Raw genomic sequence first — 21,069 nt, forward strand, 5'->3', positions numbered from 1 at the left:
TTCCCACACTGGTTATCAGAACAATCAAGTGGGATCTACATAATAGTGAGTTTCAATATGAAGAACTCTTTTATATTCAATTCACAGTCAATTCATTTTTTAAATATTTAGGTGAACTCACACTGAGAAGGAATAGACACACAAGATTTCATCATACAGGCAGCCCTGTATTTCCTATTTCTTCCTCTGGACTCAAGAAGCTGAGCAGCATACTCCCTGGGCACCAAGAATTATTGGTTTGCCCAATCACCCAAAAAATGGATTTATGATTCACTCTGTTTTACTAGTTTTGCTTACTGATGATGAGCTCTACAGCATCTCCACTTTTATATGAGTGTTATAGAAAGATAAAGCTCCTCATGCAACATCCCTACTAATGGGACTTTCCTTAAGAAGTGACTTACCCTCAAAGAGTCCATCAATAATGTCAAAACCAGCACGGAGATCAGACAAAGAAAATTCATAAAACTTGGTCCAACCCTATCATAAAAAGAAACCCAAAGAATTTAATAAAGTGATCATTTAATCACAGATGATAATGAAGTAAAATACCAGTAGCATGTAGTCACTGAATGCTGTATAATACTCAAGGAAAAAAAAGAAACAACATGTGTCCTCTAAAGTGTATTTTTTGAAAGATAAAATAGCAGTAGTATAAAAAAAATCAGTTGTAACACTGCATTTATTTTATATACTTACAAAACTCAGAATCCATTGAGTATGGAAAATATAAACTTAAGGTTATTTTATTTCTCGTCAATATTTACTTCAATTAAAACTTGCTGACATCTGAGACTAGATCATGCATTGAATTACAATATTTTATTTCTGAGGGACTTTTTGTATTTCAATATACAGACAGGATTTTCATTAATAGAACTGATTCTTCAAATACAGTCTTTAAATACTCCCATCACCTTACTCCTTAATTCGTGTCACTTATTGTCTGACAAAAAAAATTATTAATTACTGCTACTATTTCCATAAAAATGCTGACCACCATATATATTTCAATCATTTGCAGTTTGTACCTCCTTTTTGTTCTTGGGGCATTAGTTTTTATGCAGCAGGAATGCATACTGTGTATGTAATTCTCACAAAAAGTTTTCAGTGTAAATAAATACTGACAAATGAGAAATCATTTAGGAAATCTAAGTTTCAGTGGTATATCCTGTTGCTCTATCCTTTTACAGTGTACTTTGCATATGGATGATAGCATAGCAACAGTGCACATGATTCATGATGAGAAATGTAAATGTGTCAGCCACATGCGCACGGTCCAGTGAGATGAATACAGCCTGAGGTGAAGCCTGCAGCTGCTGCCCAGGTCACAACAAACTATCAGCCAGCCACCCTGAAGGTCATACTCTGGAAAGATGTGCCTAACAGTACTATGTTGTGGTTTTAAGACAGATCTGTACATGAACCCAAAACAACTCAAATTCATTATAAAATGCAAGAGCTTCTACCTGAGATTAGCTACTGTCCATCAATGTTAATGCAAAATAATTGTGAAATAAAAACTCATCACTGTATACACATTTGTGCAGCTGAATTAAAGAGAGCACCAATCCTACCTTGTGTTACTTGAAAAACTGGTGCCAAATGAACATGATTTTGAACAAGAACAAAGGAAAATTCATTCCGTTTACGACTTCAATTATTTTCACCTACTGTACTTCTTGAACATCATATTCAAAAGCCTTTTTGGTTGTGACAGGCAACCAACCTCAAAAAAAATCACAAAGTCAAAACCAGCAAAAAACTCTCAAACATGCCAGATCAAATCCTTCAGATGACAAAGTAATTTCGTATCTAGTCTATACAGAAGAAAACAAACAAGACATAAAGTAGTTTGCTGTTTGGTGTTTATTTTGGTCTGCTTAATTTAAGCATCTTGCAGCCAGAAAAAATGTTCACTTTAATCAAAAATTTAGCTAAGGTAAAAATGCATCTCTGAAAATCGTTATAATCCTTGCAAGAAATTAATCATTTCCCTTGTTCTTCCTTCTCCTTGAAGGAGTTTGTATGAAGAAATTGTAGACAATGTCATCTCTTCCTTCCCTCCAGTGTCTCTTTTCATTCAACTGTGTTTCCATAATATTTTTGCCTGTCCCAGGCAAACAGGATTCACAGAATCTTTTCCACACTTCTGTAGCAGTATCACTTAGGCCACGAATCACAAAATAACCCCATGGAGGCAGAAGCAATTTTCAGAGGTTATCAGGATCTTATTTTGCAATGAATTCAGAGACAATAAAGGCAGCAGAAATATAGAAGTTTTTCTCATTTCTGAATATGACCCAACATATACGTGATGAAAAATACTTTTAAGTATAAAAGCTAATAAATAGGGCAAATTTTTTACAATATAGCAAATAAATTACTACCTGAGGGATATAATTTCTTCTTTCTTGGCATACAGCATGAAACCATGCTAAACAGAAGAGAGAATGCGCTCTAGACAAATTTCCCTTTTTGTTGATTTGTTCTGGTGTCCAGGATTCATAAGTTCGCAAGAGATTTTTTTTGAGGCCTGGAGGTGCCTGCATTGGAAGGAAAAACACTGTTCAAGACAGAACACCTGGTATTTTTATGTGCTATTTTCTTAGATTATAAACTGGAATTTGTAACTTAACTAAATGACAAACAGTACTTAATAAAATAAAATTTAACAAGAAAAAAAAAGTTTGTAATAAATGGCCTAAAACCAGAATGATTCTATAGTGAAAATTGACATACTGAAGGAAATGGTAACCAGAACCAACTTATAGGACTGTACTACACTAAAATAACTTAGTGGTAGGTAATGTTCATAAGCACTAGAAATAACTGCATTTAAGGTGTAGGCAGTAGCCAAAACCAAAGTGCTTAAAAGTAAAAACAACTGAACACTCAGCCATTCTCAAATTATTTACAAATCTGCAGACAAACATAAATTTTAAAGATATTGAAACTACAATTTTGTATCTCTGAAAATATTTGTTGTTCTTTCTTTCTTTTGAAAAATGGCTTTTAGGGTTTCCATAAATTACCATTGTTGCTTCTGACAAATAATTGCAAAATATTGTAATAAATTGACTTTTTTTTAATATTTGTATCTTCATTGGTAACATTCTACATACATTAGAACATACTACAACCATACAACAATCAAATACCACTTGCAAAGTCATTGCCTATCATGTGGTAACAAAATATTAACTACAATTGGAAAGGGAAAAAAATTATTTAGAATATTACATATGTGCAAAGTTCCAATTATTCCAAAGATAGTGGAATGAGTAACACAGTATTGCGGTTTCTATCCCATTGAAGACCTCAATATAAGCAAGAAGGGACTGTAAAAACTTTAAAATACCTGCAGTCAATGTAAAAGTATAACTATTTCAGCTTCTATAAAATCAGCAACATTGGACTCTTAAAGGTCAAAGTTTCCTGGATTAGCTGCAGGCAAAATCTCCAGACTCCATTATCAATGGAAGACTTAGAAGCACTCCTACTAATGATTTCCATTTTGGACATCACTGCTTAAGTGCATTCATGATTAGACTACTTTCCATTTAGTCCCAGTTATCCCTTAAGCGGAGCCATTTCAAATGCAAAGCTCTCAATTTTGAGAAAAGGCTTTTAACTGTATGCTGTGCTGTATGGAAGGAGAGTCAGTTTTTGTTGAAAGAGTCCAATGAATATAAAGCTCTAAGGCCAAAAAGGAAAATAAGGAAAAGAAACTGGGATTCTGTAATCTTCAGATGAGGCTATTCATCAAGGAGAAATTCCTTGTTTTCCATCATGTAACAACACTTGAGTAGATTTTTAAGAAAAAGTGACTAAATGCACAAAATAATCTGGAGCACAAAACAGAACAACTAGCTCTCCGATGTAAACTTATTTTCAGTTCATACTTTCATTTGAAAAAGCATCTAGGAAAAAATAATATTTCAAGGTAAACCCATATTTTTTGTATTGCATGTAATTGAAGTATAAGGTAAAACCATTTACACTATCAAGGTAAAACCATTTATACTATCTAAACATATAACTTGTTATACATCAAGGTGCATTCAATGTAAGAATCTAATAAAAGCTTTTCAGACAGATCTTACTTCATAAGTTATTTTCAGGCTTGATTGAAGCAAAATTGGAGTAAACTTTGGATGAACTTCCGTAGTAAGCCAAAGACGAAAGTTTGGTTGAGGATGTAATGTATTCAGTTCCTATTAAAGGGATGTTATATATTGAAATAGGCTTTGAGATGATTGGGGGTTTTTATACATAGAACAGTATTTACAAAAGTATAATATCCTGGATTAGAAAGTTAGGTTTATTTAAAAAATCGACAGTTGCTTATACACATAAAGTTATAGTTCAAGATGTGTTGCCTCCACACATTCTATATCATTGCTCTGCTCAAATCTGAAGTTCATCCTAGCTGTGTCAAAATATTTGCACCTTACTCTTAGATACTAAATTCAGTACATAAAAATATAGAGCAGTTCTTTACTTCTTTTAAGTACAATAACACCAGAAGGCTACATCAAAAATGATGAAGGCTTGCAATGTGGGCTGCATATCAACAACAGATCTCAATGACTTTCAACACCAGTATAGCTATATTAATTTCTTTTTCTTCAAGTATTTGTTGTATGAATCCTTCATGTATCATGATTCACAGAAAACTGAAGATTGGAAAACTGAGTTCTAAGAGAAATACTGTCAAAAGTTATTTCAAATATAAAGGCTTCACAAAAATATATAATTATTGAATATATGGAAACACACTGCTGGTGCTTTAGGCTCAGTTGAAACCCACACATTCGTCATCAGACACCAAAGTTGCCTGACAAGTGGTTTCAGAACAAAGTCAAGAGTTTTGTGTATGTGTATTGGAAGAAATTTAGCTCAGAAACCTCTTGAAAGACTTTCTTACAAGCCATTCATTCTGATAATCTCTAGACCATAATTATTATCATTTTGTTTTCAGTGTTTTTAGTAAAGAAAATAATCTGAAAAACTGTTACTTGTTCAGCTACTTAAGTAAAATGACAACTATAAGTGGTACACAGTATAATGGAATTGTGAAGCTTGGAAGGAACTACCAGAGGCTGCCTAGTCCAACTCCATGCTCAGAGCAGAGCCAGATACAAGTTGCCCAAACCTGTAGCCAGTCAGGTTTTCAGAATCTCCAAAGATGGAGACTCGGTAGCTTCTCTAGGCAACTTGTTCCAGTGTTTGACCACCCTCACACTAAAGTAAGCTTTATCATATATTTAAATAGCATTTCCTGTATTTTAGTTTATGCCCATGGTCTCTTGTCCTGTCATGGGATACCACTGAAAAGGGTCTGATTCAGTCTCCTTTATTCTTTCCCATCAGCCAATACACAAAATTCTAAGATCCCCTCTGAGGCTTCTCTTTCCCAGGCTGAACAGTCCCAGTTCTCTCAGTTTCTCTTTGTATGATACATGCTCCAGTTCCTTCAGGACCTTTGCAGCCTTTTACTGAACTAGTTCCAGTATGTCCATGTCTGTCTTGCACTGGCCAGCCCAGTAGGGGACACAGAACTCCAGGAGTGTCTCACCAGTGCTGAGGGGAAGGATGACCTCCCTCCACCTGCTGACAACATTATCTAAAACAGCCCAGGATGCCAGTAGTCTTTGCTGCAAAGTCATTTTGCTGGCTCATGGTCCCCTTCTTACCCACCAGGACTCCCAGACCTTTTCTACCAAGTTGTTTTTCAGACAGTTTGTCCCCACACTGTTTGGGTGGCTGGAGTTACTCCTTCTCATGAGAAGCACTTGCCATTTCCCTTTGCTGACCTTCACAAGTTCCTGTCAGCCTACTTCTCCAGTCTATCAAGGTCCTTTTGAAGGAAAGTACACTCATCTGTTACATCAATCATTTCCCTCAGTTTTTTTATCATCTCTGCTAGCTGAGGATGCACTTTGTTCCATTATTCACCTCATTAATTAGGATGTTAAACAATGTTGGTCACAGTATCAATGCCTAGAGCACAATGCTGATGACTGGCTCCAACTGGAATTTTAATGCTGAAAGTAACTCTTTGAGTAACTCAATTAGGCCATTTTCAATCTACCTCGCTGTGGTACACTTGGGTCCACATTCAAAGACTGTGAGAACTGAATTTCTGTACCTGGATGGAACTGACTCATGAATATGCAGCAGTCCCTGGAGAGGATGTTCAAATGTAAGAATTACATAGCCTCACACTTGCTAATGGTATGCAAAACAGGCAAGGGGATGTGCAGACTCAAACATCAGCAGATCTTAGTATATATTAAGCTCAGCAAGAAGTTTAACACATTCAGTATTACGTTCATGTAGAAAGAATAAGACCATCCTGACATATATATCCATATTTTAATACTTACAAGATCTGAAATTTTGTATTCAGTAAGGAGCTTACAAACATTTCATTACTGTTGCCTGCCTTGTTCAGACTACATGACAAACATATCAGCGTTATCTTGCTTTGCCTGTCCGTTTTTTCAGAATGGATTATAGGAATGCTGAAGGTACGTGCCACATGGTTACTGTGAGACAATGACAGACTCCAAGCTGATGTCCATGGACTATGCTTTATAAAAATAATTGAAAACTGGAAAATTAAGACTGTAGTAACTGTTGAAGGAATTCCATGATTTTCTTCTGAATTTCTTTTGAGGATTTCATGGTGATGTTCATGAAAAGTATATCATGTAAAATCAATTTTAATTAGTAAGTTAGTGATTTTATATGCCAAAAGTGCATGTTTCTATAAAATATGAGACATTTTAATTTCAAATTAGCAAAAACCTCCTAGTGACTCAGCCTGAGTCTACACTTCAAAAAAAAAAAAAAAAACTACTAAAAAGAAAGTCCTAGAACTAAGGGGGAAAATTTCAATTCAAGCACACGTAGATTCATGGTTCATGAAAAAACATCGGTAGTATCCCATAAAATACCAGAAGTCCTAACTGGAGCATTTGCTCACTCACTGTGGTAGAAATACTGTACATTGCACAAAAATTAAAGCACTCACACAAAGAAGGGAGCTGCTTAGATCTGAAGCAGTTCACCTTATTCACGACTGAGAAAACCACATAAGTATATTTTTAAACTGCAATTTTAAACATCACCATAGAAATGCCTGAAATGCTTCTAAAAGGTTGCATACTAATTTTGTCTGGTTTCCCGTATCATCTTCTCTATTTACCCTCACCTTCTCCAATACAGGAAGCCAAGATGTAACGAGATGCAGGTTCTTCAAACACAGCCATTCTCCATTCTGAGCACATTCTCTTAAAGTTTGAATAGCCAGGTCAGCTTGGCCCTGGCCCATGGCAATCTGAAATGACAGACACAGTTGTATCAAGAATCTCTCATACCTCATTTAACAGTTAAATACAACTTCATGCTTTCAAGTTAGGAATACATACTTTAAAAGAGTGCTAAAGACAACCAGAATTTTCTCTAATGTTAAAGGTTACTAAAGTAGGGAAAAGATTAAGGAAAACAAGTTCTTCTTTGCAACTTATCTAGCCAGTTTCTGTACAAACAACATTACCTAGTCTTTTAATAGAAAAAGCCATACATCACTCGGTGACAGTGATTATATTCTCTGGGAAGTCAAAAAGTAATTTAAATAACAATGACTAAAGTGCATTACTGCAAAACTGCAAATATAAGAGAGAAATGAGAACTAAGTTTCTTTTGGCTAGAAGTTAGGAGTACTCCATTTGAAGAGAAATACTCAATTTTGCTGGGATATATGAATAGTTTAACATATACTCCTTTCTTCACTTTTTATAGTACCACATTAGTTCTACCTTACAATCTATTCGGAAGATAAAGACAACAAAAAACCCTGAACCAAACAAGTTGAAAATAAAGATGTTTCAGCCAATGCAAAAGGTCTTGTCCTGGTATTTTGATTCTCTGACTAAGTAGAACTGTCCATAATATCTTAAAATAATTGAAAATAGCCAAAAGAAGACAGCAGAAAGTCACTAGCAATACAGTAGCAGACAGTACAAATTTAGCACTCTTTTCATTATCCCATGTGAGAAATTTATCAGCAGAGAAGAAAATTCTATCTTTTATGTTCTATTCAAATTACATGAGAAAGTGTAGGAAAAAAAGCAAAAAATATTCTCATTAGTGTTACAACTTTCAAGTGATTTAACTTTGAGTCCTGATCCTTAACTGAATAGCATACTATGTTGCATTTTGAAAGTCCAACATATTGGACTTTATCCAAAGGATATTTAGAGATAAACATGAAAATCGCTGTGGCAGAGTAAGAAATATGCGTTCTGCAATGTTCACAGCTAGACAAGATAGCAGTAGGATCTAAATATTTACAGTTTGATGGGAAAAATATATTATACCAGTTTATGTTCCAGGAAAGGAACAATTTCAAGGACTATTTAAAAGCAACATTAAACTCGACATTTTCCATTTCTATGCTAACCAGTTATCAGCTAGATAACAACTTCCCTCCCCTTAATATGTCAAATGACAGAAGGAAATAATATTTTTGAGAAAGTTATAAAGCACATTGGTACTGTGCATTGGGAATGTTAGGAAACCACTTGATTCATATAATAATTTTAATTGGAAAGGATCCTGGAAGGTATCAAGTCCAATCTCCTGCTCAAAGTAGGGCCAGGTATGAAAGATTAAATCAGGAACTAAGGGTTCTGTCCAGTGGATTCCTGGAAACCTTCAAGGATGTAAAATATCTCAAAATATTTTACAGAATTTCATGAAATACCTAACTATTCACAAGCACTGAAGACGCAATTTGTGTTTTCTATCGAAGAAAGAAATGTGAAAATTCTATAAGCAGAGGAGATTATGAAGTCTAGGTTTTAGTGGGTTTTGTTTTCCTCAGTTACTCCACACCAAGAAAGATGATGCTGCAGCACGTAAAACAATTCTCAGCCTCTTTTGTTCTTTTCCATCCATCTTCTCATTTTTTCCTTCTCCACACTGGAGGAATGTCTCTTATTTGGATTCTGCTTTTGAGAGCATGACTAATGTGTGTCCCTTCTCCAGTCCATTTTGCCAGTGGAATGAGAAGTTAGTGTCAAGACAGGTGGGAACAACAAAACAGCACAGACACCAAACTATGATTTTACTTACTAACTTTCTTGGAAAACAAAGTAAAACAGATATTACTACAAAGTTTTACACATTGTGTAAAACTAAGACTAACCTGACTTATCTAAGACTGACCTGATGGTAGCACTCAGTATTTCTTTCAACACTGGCAAGTTCCTGTAATTCTTGAGAAGGATCAGCACCAGGAGAAATTATTATCAAGATGGGTTCAATTTCCAGTGTCTCTTTATACAGACGTTTCATATTCAGAGGAGATGGAGATAATTCTTTTATTCCTGTAATTAGAATTAGAATTATTATGGAAATAAAGTGACTATACATGATGGAGTGCTTCATTATCCACTTAAGAGTTCATCTGGCTGTCAAGAGTTCTGTTCATGAGACACCATAAAACCAGTTTGAAAATGAAGAAAATATCCTTACAACATGCAGGTAGGTATTAGGCACCCCATACTGAGAAGAAAAATATTTCTGGATTTCCAGTTTGACAAACTGCAGTCTTTATTTAGAGTGTAGTCTTGAGGAAAACATACAAAAAGAGAGAGGACTGGAGTGAGAAGCTATGCTATTTGCCAAAAGTCATTGCAGTGTGTATGTCCACATGCAGAACTTCTCTCTTTACTGCTTTGAGAGCCTTAACTATTCGGCTTACACAGTTCTTGGTACTGTGATTACTTACATCTATTTTTTGTTTTAATATACAACTTAAATGTTTACAATGTTGACCTAGTAAAGGCAAGGTATTTATACATGAGGTCAAAGATACATGTATAACTGATTCATAAATTAAATAGTTTTGACCACATATTTTCATGCATCTTTAGAGCAGCATTTAACCAATGTAGCATCGGGTACAACAGGAAAGCAGAACATAGAGTAAGACAGAAGAGCCCAAATCAGTGACATCTATGCCACAACTACTAAAAGATGCAATACACACTTCCTTGAGGATGCAGTCTGTTTTCAGACTTGAGCTACTGTATGTTGCACATAGAACAATGCCATATCATTTGTACCATAGAATCATGGAATAGTTTCTATTGAGACCTCAAAATCATCTGGTTCCAATCCCCCACCATGGGCAGGGGCACTTTCCACTAGACCAAGACACTCAGAGCGCTGCCTAGCCTGGCCTTGAACGCTTACAGGGATGGGGTATCCACAACTTTGGGAAATCTGTTTCAGTGCCTCCCTACTCTCACAGGAAAGAATTTCAGTCTAATATCTAATCTAAATCTACTCTCTTTCAGTTTGAAGTTGTTCCCTCTTGTTCTGTTACTACATGCTTTCTTGTGGGCCCCTTTAAGTACTGGAAGGCTGTTACAATGGTGTATTTGTGTATAGCATGTAAAATAAAGAAATAAGCATGCATCAGGTGTTACAAAATATCTTAGTAGAAAATTATGAACATTATCCTCAAAAGAAATTATTTTACTCTCTCTTCACCCATAAATTTCAAAATATAGGTAAAAGGTGAGAAAAGAAAAAAAAGGTCTGGATAAAACAGAATTGAAAGGCTTTCCTTTAGGATATACAGCTCTTTTGGAATTCATTTTTTCTCACAGGAAAGCTGCCAAATGAGATTGGAAATTTAATGGCTCCCTTTAGAACTATGTGAAACAGTTTGTTTAAGTTGTTTCAGGGCAAGGACACTCAAAAAGACAATGCAGAAAAAAACTATGAAAAAATATTCATACAAGCATGACGTTTTTTATTGGTTAGAAAGTGCTAGTCAGGATTTTGCCAATCTTACTGACACACATGAAAAATCTGTGGCTGATTTGTGGATGATTTACTGGTTTTGAAAACCCAAATGGAGTCCATGGTATTCTGCCTTCCTTGGTGAGGCTGTAGCTTCACTCATCAAAAACAGTCCCTTGTGCAGCGTTCCTCCAAGGAACTGGCCCCAACACAAGTAATTTATGTAATACATTAAGATTTGGAAGACAGTAAACAAGCAAATAAATTTACTCTGCATTCAGGTCTCTGCTGGTTTTTGAGCCACACACACTGTAGATCACTCTTGTCATTTGAGTCCAGCAGGCAGGGACATTGTCAGCATGGGCCATGTCACCATGACCCACATACCCTCTCTATCTACTAATAATGTTTGACAGATAAGCTATACCTTAATGCTGAAAATCCCAGTCTGGCTGACAGATATGGAGCCAATTTTGAGCAACAAATAATGTCCACAGACAGCATAAGGGAGTAAGATAAAGTGACTTTTAAAACTTTCAGTGCTTACCTTGATGAGACACTCAAAACTGCTAAAAACTGAAGGAAGGGTTTTGTGTGCTGTACTGCAATATAAAGGTTATTTGGCATACTGGTTTCAAACTTTGGATATAATAGATATGAGAGAGGAAATTGACTGACTAGAATAAATAGACAACCGTAGCACTGAACCACTCTAATCATGTGAATTTTTAAACAGACGGTAAAAAGTATTACAGACCAAGAGCTCTACAAAAATGACTGATATTAATGAAATAATCTTTTAAGACTCAATTTATAAAATATCAAACCTAATAGTCTTTAAATGGTAAATTACATAAAATAATATTTATGGAAAATCTGAGTCTTAAGGAGAGTGCTGCAGTGTAAAACTTAGAGAAAACCAGTTATCTTCCTTTCTTGATTACTCCAGTGTTCAAGAATTAAAAGAGTTTGACAGATCTTTTTATTATATTTTCAATCACTGTGCAGAATAAACCAAACCGTTTTAAAAGCACTTATAAGAACATCTTACAAGAACAAAATCAGCAAACCATTTACAGTATATTTTCATACACTAAAACTTAGGGATTCCATGAGAACTATGATACAAAAGCGGAACGTAGGACAAAAAATCCTATTTAATTGTTGTGCAGAAATACCCTGATGAAAATTTAACTTACCTAGGGCTTTACATGCAAAAAGAGCCATGGCACTCTGTAGTCTGTCTGGTCTAACTGCCTGGATCACAAGTACCTTAAAATAAAATATATTCAGAGGAGATGAGTTATATATAGTGATAATTTAAAATGCAGAACTCTTATAAGAAGGATGAATTCTTTGAATTTATCTTCAGAACAAAGTTATTTTCTCTGAATATCTACAGCTATCTGATCATTGCTTTCCAAGATAATTGACTGCAATTGTCCTTTTCTAAGTAGTTTGTTTTATTAAGAGAATCAGAAGATAGATCTATACCTAATGTCTACTTGTAAGCTACAAACTTTTCTACAATATTTTAGAAGAAAAGTAGCTATGTGGGTAGCTAGATTGACAGAAAGCACACTTAGCTTTATACTAGCATCTAAATTCTGTGCACATATAGAGGCAGCAACGTCCTACTTGGAATAGAAATATTTCTGGTTTCAGTTCAAACTAATTTATGAGTGGCATATCAATCTAACAATGTAATTTCAATACATTTCATAAACAGAAAATTCTTAATACTTTCTGTACAAGAAACAAGATGCACTGATCATTCCAGATTTACTTTCGTATAAAAGCAGACATTTTCTGACAACACACTGCAGACATAAGAAGTGGTCTTCAGCATTTCATTGAATCAAATATGACTCAGAAAAATTCCTTTCCAAAAGGGTTTGTTCCTAAATTGCATCCATGCTATTTCTGAAATTTCCCTCCTCCACAAAAAACTCCAAATAGACAGTAGCTAAGAGCCAATCAACATGGAACTACATTGTCAAATACCCCATCATTTCTCTGGATGTTTTCATATAAAGTAACTTCAAAAGAAAATCACAGCATCATTTGAAAGTAAGTAACAACATCTTTTTCCACAAACACAAGTGTTTATATTTTTCTCTTCCAGAGGAAAACAACCTTCAGGTTGAGGAAGGAACTTGCCTTTCTCATATTCTTGGTGTGTTCTTTAGCACCAGCTTTTCAGAAGTCATTTTTCATTTCTTCTATTCTATAGAAGCAGAGGCGGCTACTGCATTTTGTGTCCGATGTGTGAGCTTGCACATTCAGTGAAGTAAGATGCTCAACAAGCTGACACATACCGCAGTAACAAGTAGCAACCATGAAAGAATTTTAATACATATTCATAAAATTAATTCTGTGAATATTTCTAAAGAATTTGTTACTTGATAGGGTGTACTCAGTTGTTGCTAATATATCAACACTAAAAAGAATCAGATAACAGAGAAATAATATGCATTATAGTAAAAAAAATATAGAATTCTTAGATTAAAAAACCAAAAAACCCCAAGTTAAACTGCAGGACAATGTAGATACTGTCACTGCTTATAATTCAATCAGGTCTGGATGTAAAATATACTTTCACTGGTGAAGTCATAATTAATATAATGAATGGAAAGATTACCTGCTGAAACAAGGAAATTCTTTGTACAACAGCAGACGGAAAGTCTTGTTCACATACAGAGCTCTGAGAAAAAGTGCGCCACAGATTTTCATCTTCAAAGCAAAGTGTCTGATAGAGACCTGGGAGAGAAAGCTACGAAACAAATATTGTAGATTTGACTGTAAAGAAGAATAGCCATTTGGGCATTGCATATTTTAATTTATTTCCAAATATCATTATGAACACTACTTGGCAAATCACAAAATTCAATTTTATCCTTGGAGTTAGGGAAGAAAAGAGTACATTTTAAAATTAACCACTTGTTTACCTGTTCCCTAGAAAGACTAAATCTATATTTGCACTCTAATTTTAGTTTTACACCTTAGGGTTCTTTGATTTTAAACTTTGGGCTTTACCTTTAAGCCCTTTCCTCTAATAATATCTGCTATCTGGTATCAGTAATGACTTGCTATCAGTGCATGCTACTGATTCACTCAGTTACTCAAGTTCTGTTTGTTTGTTTAAACCTCTAACTATTATGCTTGCCACAAAATTATTGTGATTATTCTTGATTTCTGGTTAAAGAGAAATTAAATAGTGAACTCTGGGTTTAGCAAAAGACATCCTTGCCAAAGAGCAGTCAATGGTTTTTTCCTTGCTGCTGAGCTACATGCAGGAGGAGAAGAGGCTAAGACAGAATTTCAGGACTAATATTTTCCTTTAGTACCCTTCAGGATCACAGGACTTCAACATTGACCAATGCAAGAAAGAGTTTTTGTTTTAGTTCAGTCTGAGCAATCACAAACTCTATAACACGTTTGAAGATGTACAGAGAAATCTGATAAGGAGTATATTAATTTCTGAATCAACAGTTTATGGCTTTTAATACAATATGAAGTGATTTGTGAAAGTCATTACACTAGTGAAATCCACAACTAAATATTGTTTGCAATTTTCTTCTATCATCCTGCCTATAAAAATTGTAGAATTGTGCAGTATTTTCTAGTATCAGTAAGAAGACAAGTTCACTCACATGCATTGAAATTCATTACAGACAGGGTAGAAATGTTCATGAAAAAGGCTCAGAAAAATGAGATTAAAATAAAAACCAAAAAACATTTGGTCTTTTTTAGGCAACTATATATTAAGCCATGGTTCCTGGAAGATAGAATAAACAGCTTAAAACAACAAAATATTTTGTTCTGACAAATAGATATCTGAGTATTCAAGTCCAGATTGCCATCTGCCAAAACCAAAGTTATTTAAATTTAAATTCAAGAGACCACATGATGTATACCTTCAAAGATGCTACTGCCCAGACTCGGTCCTGTTCTATCCAAGAGGGAACCTGGTCACGAGCGCTTCTTTGTGAATCCTTATGGAAGCAAGTTATATCACACATGTAAGCTACACAATCTTTTATGAAACACTGTATTCAGTAATAAGGTTGTGAAATACATGTTTTTTAATAAAAACATTCACAACAGCAATCTTTCCGCTGTTTTTTGCTAAGTTCATAAATGGCATAACAAAAAAGCTACCAAAATATTTAAATACGAGACATAATGTTCACATTAACACTCGCTCAGCTACTTGAGCTTGAAAATACTTTATCCATTTAGAGCATCCTTATAACATTCTCAATTCCAAGTAATTTTTTACTAATAACAAGTGACACAAATGATTGGCTATCTGCATACGCACTCTGAGAAACTGGCTTCAAAAAACAACTTCATTGCACATATTCACAATCATGAAGATGGTTCTTCACACAAAGAGCCAAACACCTGAACATCTCTGCACTGGTAATTTGGCAACAGCTCTATTTTTCTGCTCTTTAGATGTCTGGCATGGAGGAAGTTCTAAGGATGAACAATACTGTTTAAGCTCCAGTGGAATTTCTGTATTCACTACATCATCTGTTATTAAAAGATCTTACAGTACACATTAACCAGTCTGAGGAGTCTCTGCATGGAAATGCGTTTGGATCTCTCAAGGAATGAGAAACTTCAAGAGAATCTTAAACGCTCAGCAGAGAAAAAGAGAAGCTTTTTTGTGAAAGAGTATCTCAGCCATGAGTTACAAAGTCTGAGAAACAAAACTAGGAAATTTGGAAGTGATTGTAAGAATAAATTTGACATGGGTCTGCAGTATACATTCCATTTGGGCTGAAGGGCACACAAGCACAATCTTTCCAAAACCTATGGATTGTGCCTTAGATAGGGTAGACATAAGACTGGTATTAAATTCCATTATACAATCAGATCACACATTCCTAGAAAATGGCCTACAGCAAGAAATACTTGACAATCACTCAGTTCACAGACATTTAATTGAATTACAGTGACTCCAGACAGATGAAGGGGGATTTCTGCAGTCACACTGAAATGCAAAGCCTGTAGTTGAGCCTTCTAATGGCTAGAGAAACTGGATTTCAAGGATCATTTTAGCTACCAGCTGCCTGAGAAAATGTACCTAAAGTACAACACATACATGACTCTGGGAGAAGGAGGGATTCAGAAATACTGATTTTAGTTACAGAAGAGGGCTGAAAACGTCCTCAAACATGCAATTTCAAATTGCCATCCTGGTCACAGAAAAAAAAAAAGAAAATACACAACAAAGGCAAAAAGATATTCAAATTAAAAAAACTATTTGCCATGTTCAAAAATTCTTTAATAAATTTATATCTTTATATTACTATGCGAAAAGTTACTTTTTTCTTTAATGTATGAATACAATTAATTAAACAACATAGTAAGAATAAAACTTTAACTTTTCAGGATTAAAGAAAGTGTTCCTTATTTCAAAATATGAAAGTAAATGTAGCTTACTGATTTTCTGATGGTGTCTCCAATGATCACACCTGTAAAAGTCTCCCATTCCTGGGTGGAATAAATGAACAACTCAAATAAGTCACAAGACACCTTTAAGAACTAAGATTAATATGTAGTAGCATGTAGACAGAGTAGGAAGATAAGCAAATTAAATGCTGGATTCTGAAAGAGTTCCAATACATTTTTTAATGTCTTGCTAGGAGATGCTACCAGAATGTGAGTCCTTTTGCAGAATTCAAGCTAAGTGGCTGCACTGCTTTATAAGAAAAAAAAGCAAAAGGGAAATCCTACACTTTCTCAGCATCCACAGTTCCTACCCAGACTGCCCATCTACAGACTATCAGGAAGCAGCAAATGTGGCTGGCAAGGGCACACGTCCTGCCTGGTGGGGCATCAGCAGCCCACACAGAACAGGTAACTATAGAAAGCATGACTGAATTTAAGTATGATTAAAACTTTCAGACTTCATATATGTATCCAGAAAGACAATTTCAAGTCGTTTAGACAAGTATTTAAAACCACTAGAAATCACATAATCCTGTATTTGGAGGTGGCAAGAAACAGACCAAAAATTCTTCATAAGTATTGAAATTTTGCATAAATAATACCTATATTCTATGATGAAGATTTTTTATTAAAGATAATAGTAACATCAGAAATTTAAAAGTCGACTGATATAAATCCCAGCATAATATTTTGTATCCATCAGTCTCACTGAGTCTTGAAAAGGCTCCCTCTTTCATTTACAAACTGATGCTCATCTCCCAGTGACAAAGAAAATGCTTGTGCACACAATAATGCATGGAGCATTTTTTGGTTTGTGCAATATTGTTATGAAGAAAAGAAGAAGCACAATATACACAGAATATAAAACTACCTCAGAAAAATCTATACATATTGATTCAGAAAGAGAATGTCCCTACTGAGAATCAAGGCATTCTAAGGCATATTGCTGAAGTTGTACTATAAATTTCAAATTGCTATGCAAAAAAATACTTAAGTGAAGAAGGTTCAATTCTTCTGGGACAGGGTCTTAGAATACTAAATTCTCTAGCAGCATATTAAGAAACTCCTAGTCTCATCACATTAAAAGCTTTAGAAGAAATAATTTCAAAAGAATAACCACTTCAGCTTCATTTTCTTCACTAAATATTTTCTACAAGCACTTTTCTCTTAACAATTTAATGAAAATAACTTTTACCTTTCAGAGAAGTAAAAAAAGTATTGCTATTATTTGCCTGTTTTCACTCTTGAGTATTCAGATACAGTAGAAATATGCATTATACATAACCTAGATTAAGCTGTCTAAGAGCTCTAATAGCTGATGGAAATGCATGCTTAACAATAGAAACCAACACTTAGGGCTGTACTTTACAAACACTTCAGAAGCCAGGATTTAATTTAGTCAGAAAACTGTTTCCAGGTTGCAGCCTTCATGACTTTAGAAACTCAAGAAAGATAAAGCAACTTATTTTCAGAAGCTCAAATAAAATAATAAATATCAAACAGCAAACTTTGGATAATGAAGAGGAGCCAGGATATATTTCTGCTAACAAATGAGTTATTTTTATGAGGCCACATCATTGCTTTGTCAATCCATATGTCTACAATGAAACTACTTCTTCATTGGAGGGTTCCAAACAACTTGTTTTGAACCTTGTACCTTAAGCTCACATATTTCATATAATCAAGCTTCATTACTTCCTTCAAATGTATTATCTGATGTTTACCTCTATAATGGACTCTATTGAACTGACATCTACTATCATTTGATGTATCTTCTTATCTCCAGCTTCTAGAACAGAAAGCCATAGTTTTGTCTCTCCATTCCATGGAGGTACTTTAGATAATTAAATGTGTCTTGACTCAGTATAATCAGCCATGTTTAAACAATTCTATTAAGTCAATTATGGCATACTGTTTCACTGAGGGCAGACTATATAGGATTAATCTGACTACACTACAGACAACCACAACTAAGTCCTACACTTGCTGACAAAAACTTTTTATCTACTTATTTACTCTTCATATAAAGTTTGAGTAAAATACTTGGGGATTTTCTTCTTTAGCACTTACATTCTCTTGAAAAAGCTCAGGGTGCATTCCTCGTACAAAATGTAGAGCAAACATTAGCTGATCAGCCTGAAATAAAAGCAGTAAAAATGTATTTATATACTCAGGAAAAGTCCTATTTCCAGTTCTTTTTTATGAGTAACATTTCTTTAGAAAAACACCTCCAATTCCATAGTAATGACTTAGTGACATATATCCTAATGCAAAATTGCTACATCCCTTTGCAAATTAGAGACAAAAACTAACTCAAAGTGGGCTGTGGAGTGGAGAGCAAAGAGGCCCCTACTAGGAATTAAAATCAAGTTTTGCAAGGCACTGTAGTTCTCATTTTATTGATAAACATGAACATCATACAACATTGAGAACAAACCACACCATTTAACTTTTTCATCTTCTCAGACAAGGTCTGCAAGCAAATCCATATCATAACTGCCTATTGAGATGCTCCCTGGATGATCTAATATCCAAAATTTGAACAAGAATTGTTTAGAAGGACAATAAGTGGCCTAGACCAAACCAGCTTTGAAACAAATTTAAGCAAATCAACAAATTTGAAAATTTAAACAAATTTGAACATTTGAACATTTAAACAAATTAAAGAGGGAAGATGGGCCAGTTCAAATGCTCAGGTAAATTTCTTGGCACCACTTCATTTAGCAACATTCATGAAGCCTATGTACACATAAATAACGTCCACAGACAAACAAAATCCTTCTTTTTCATTCCAACATGCTTCAAAGGGTATGAACTCATATAAGCTATACTGTTTATGAAGACACTAGTAAAGACTCAATGGCACAGCAGTCTTTTAAAATTTTCATGGATAAAAGGAAGAATTAGCAGTGAATTGTGGATGGTGTGAAGAGTTTATTTATTCTCTCCGTTATTAGAACACAATAGTAAACTGGAGGGACCATTAGTTTGAAGCTGCAACAGTACCAGTAAACATATTTTCAGTATTTACTAAACTCCAGTCTGACCACACTTCAAATCTTTCCTACTAGAAATCTCTTCTCTGCCTTGCACTTGAACTCTCTACTCTTCTTACATATAAAAATTGCTGCCTTCCATATTCACAAGGTGTAATGGAAGGCTTAGTGGAAGGCTTCACATAGTTATGACTTCAAAGACAAACATTAATTATTATGAGACTATTTCATGAGATTCCACTTGGACTTTGATAAACAAAACCCCTTAGAAAGAACTGCCACTCCTATATCTTCAATACAGCATTGCTAGATTGGGGGGCAGAGGTAGGAGGTGGTGTAAAATTTTCAAGCTCTCTCCATTCTCACAGATCAAACCACAGAGTTGCGTGATTTGTACTGCTCAAACCATATATGCAGATCTACTGTGCTTCCTTCAGCCTGGTACTGTGAGACAAACACCTCCTGCTATGACAGTTTAATGTGTAAGTAAAAATTAAAACTAAAAATCAAAGGCTTAGTTTCCCTAGGTTTTCAGTAAGAAAGTAAGAAGTGAAAAGACATCTGACTGAAATAAAGAAGAAATACATTAGGAACATTTTTTTGAGGCAGAACAAGGAACAGACAGAAACAAAAAAGGTAGCAAGGAGACCTTTGGCTACGAAAATAAAAAGGCGAAAATCACAATGTAGGACTTTTAGAAACATAGAATCATCTAGGTTGGAAGGGAACTTTAAGATAACCAAGTCCAAACATCAACCTAACAAACCCACTTTTGTTTTCTTTTTAAAACAAACCAAACCAAAATACAAAAAATTCCCAAATAATCACACAAAACCTTATATTTAGGAATGCAAGAAATAAGAGCAAACACAAAATGAGTGCTCAGAAAACTGTGATGCCCATATCTGACTATGAAGCCAGAATGAGGCAGAGAGGTAGAGCTCTGTGGAGAAATGTGCATCAGCAATATTAATTTGGTCACATACTGATTTTAAGTCTGCATTTAGCATGTTAATTATTGATAATGTTTTGTATCTATTACACAATACTGTTATTTGAAATAGATCAAGTGTGAGCTGCTGAAAGAAAACTTTCAAACCCAGTGCACTGTATAAAAGCCAGAAAAATACAATCTTACCTTAAACAAACAACGACAAACGTATTCATACACTGTATGTTTCAATGTGCCAATAAGCAGCTTGATTCTTTCCTCAGTATTACCTGAATCCTAAAAAAAAAATTTCAAATTTCAAAAATTCCCCTGGAAGTAAAAAAATTCCCACATACTTTGTAAATTTCAGCAAAATTACACAAATAATCTGGGATCTACATGACACTAGTTCTAAAAACATATTAAATTCATCTGCAGCTATCAATGATTAAATAGGAAATTCATGCTGAAGTATTAAGAAATAAATATTTTGGCATTGAATATTTTGACTATGAACATGATAAAACTTTGTGTAAAAGGAGAAATACACTGAGAATGAGAGTACGTTTCCTTCTCCTAACCTTAAAATCATTAAGATCTCATCATTGTCACTTGATAAAAAATTGCTTATTAATTGAATTACTATATTTAATACTACTAAACAAGTATGTTGATCTTAAGTGTAGTTAATAAACTTCTGGTCAAATCTGGCCCAATTGAAAAGAACACTGTAGAAAACAGTAAGTGTACACTGTTCTTCAAAGTTCATAGACTGAAAAAATAATTCTAACAGGAAAAAATTTGAAAGACAGGACAAAAGAAGAAAGGGACTGGGGGGTAGGGAGTATGTTA

General features: G+C 34.6%; 1 protein-coding gene across 2 annotated transcripts in view; it reads right to left on the reverse strand.

Annotated features, from left to right (window-relative positions):
• The window catches only part of DYNC2H1 (dynein cytoplasmic 2 heavy chain 1), a 143,509-nt gene that overhangs the window by 53,836 nt on the left and 68,604 nt on the right, over positions 1-21,069 (reverse strand). For both annotated transcript variants that reach the window (XM_058045066.1, XM_058045065.1), the window contains exons 70-80: positions 20,425-20,514; positions 18,361-18,426; positions 16,282-16,332; positions 14,745-14,822; positions 13,469-13,600; positions 12,027-12,099; positions 9,241-9,401; positions 7,223-7,348; positions 4,107-4,217; positions 2,391-2,546; positions 405-480 (exon numbers count right to left, since the gene is read on the reverse strand). In XM_058045066.1, coding sequence (XP_057901049.1) covers positions 405-480; positions 2,391-2,546; positions 4,107-4,217; positions 7,223-7,348; positions 9,241-9,401; positions 12,027-12,099; positions 13,469-13,600; positions 14,745-14,822; positions 16,282-16,332; positions 18,361-18,426; positions 20,425-20,514 — 1,120 coding nt within the window. The remainder of the gene's footprint in view (positions 1-404; positions 481-2,390; positions 2,547-4,106; positions 4,218-7,222; positions 7,349-9,240; positions 9,402-12,026; positions 12,100-13,468; positions 13,601-14,744; positions 14,823-16,281; positions 16,333-18,360; positions 18,427-20,424; positions 20,515-21,069) is intronic.

The sequence above is a fragment of the Melospiza georgiana genome, chromosome 2 (assembly GCF_028018845.1).
Source record: "Melospiza georgiana isolate bMelGeo1 chromosome 2, bMelGeo1.pri, whole genome shotgun sequence".
Lineage (NCBI taxonomy): Eukaryota > Metazoa > Chordata > Aves > Passeriformes > Passerellidae > Melospiza > Melospiza georgiana.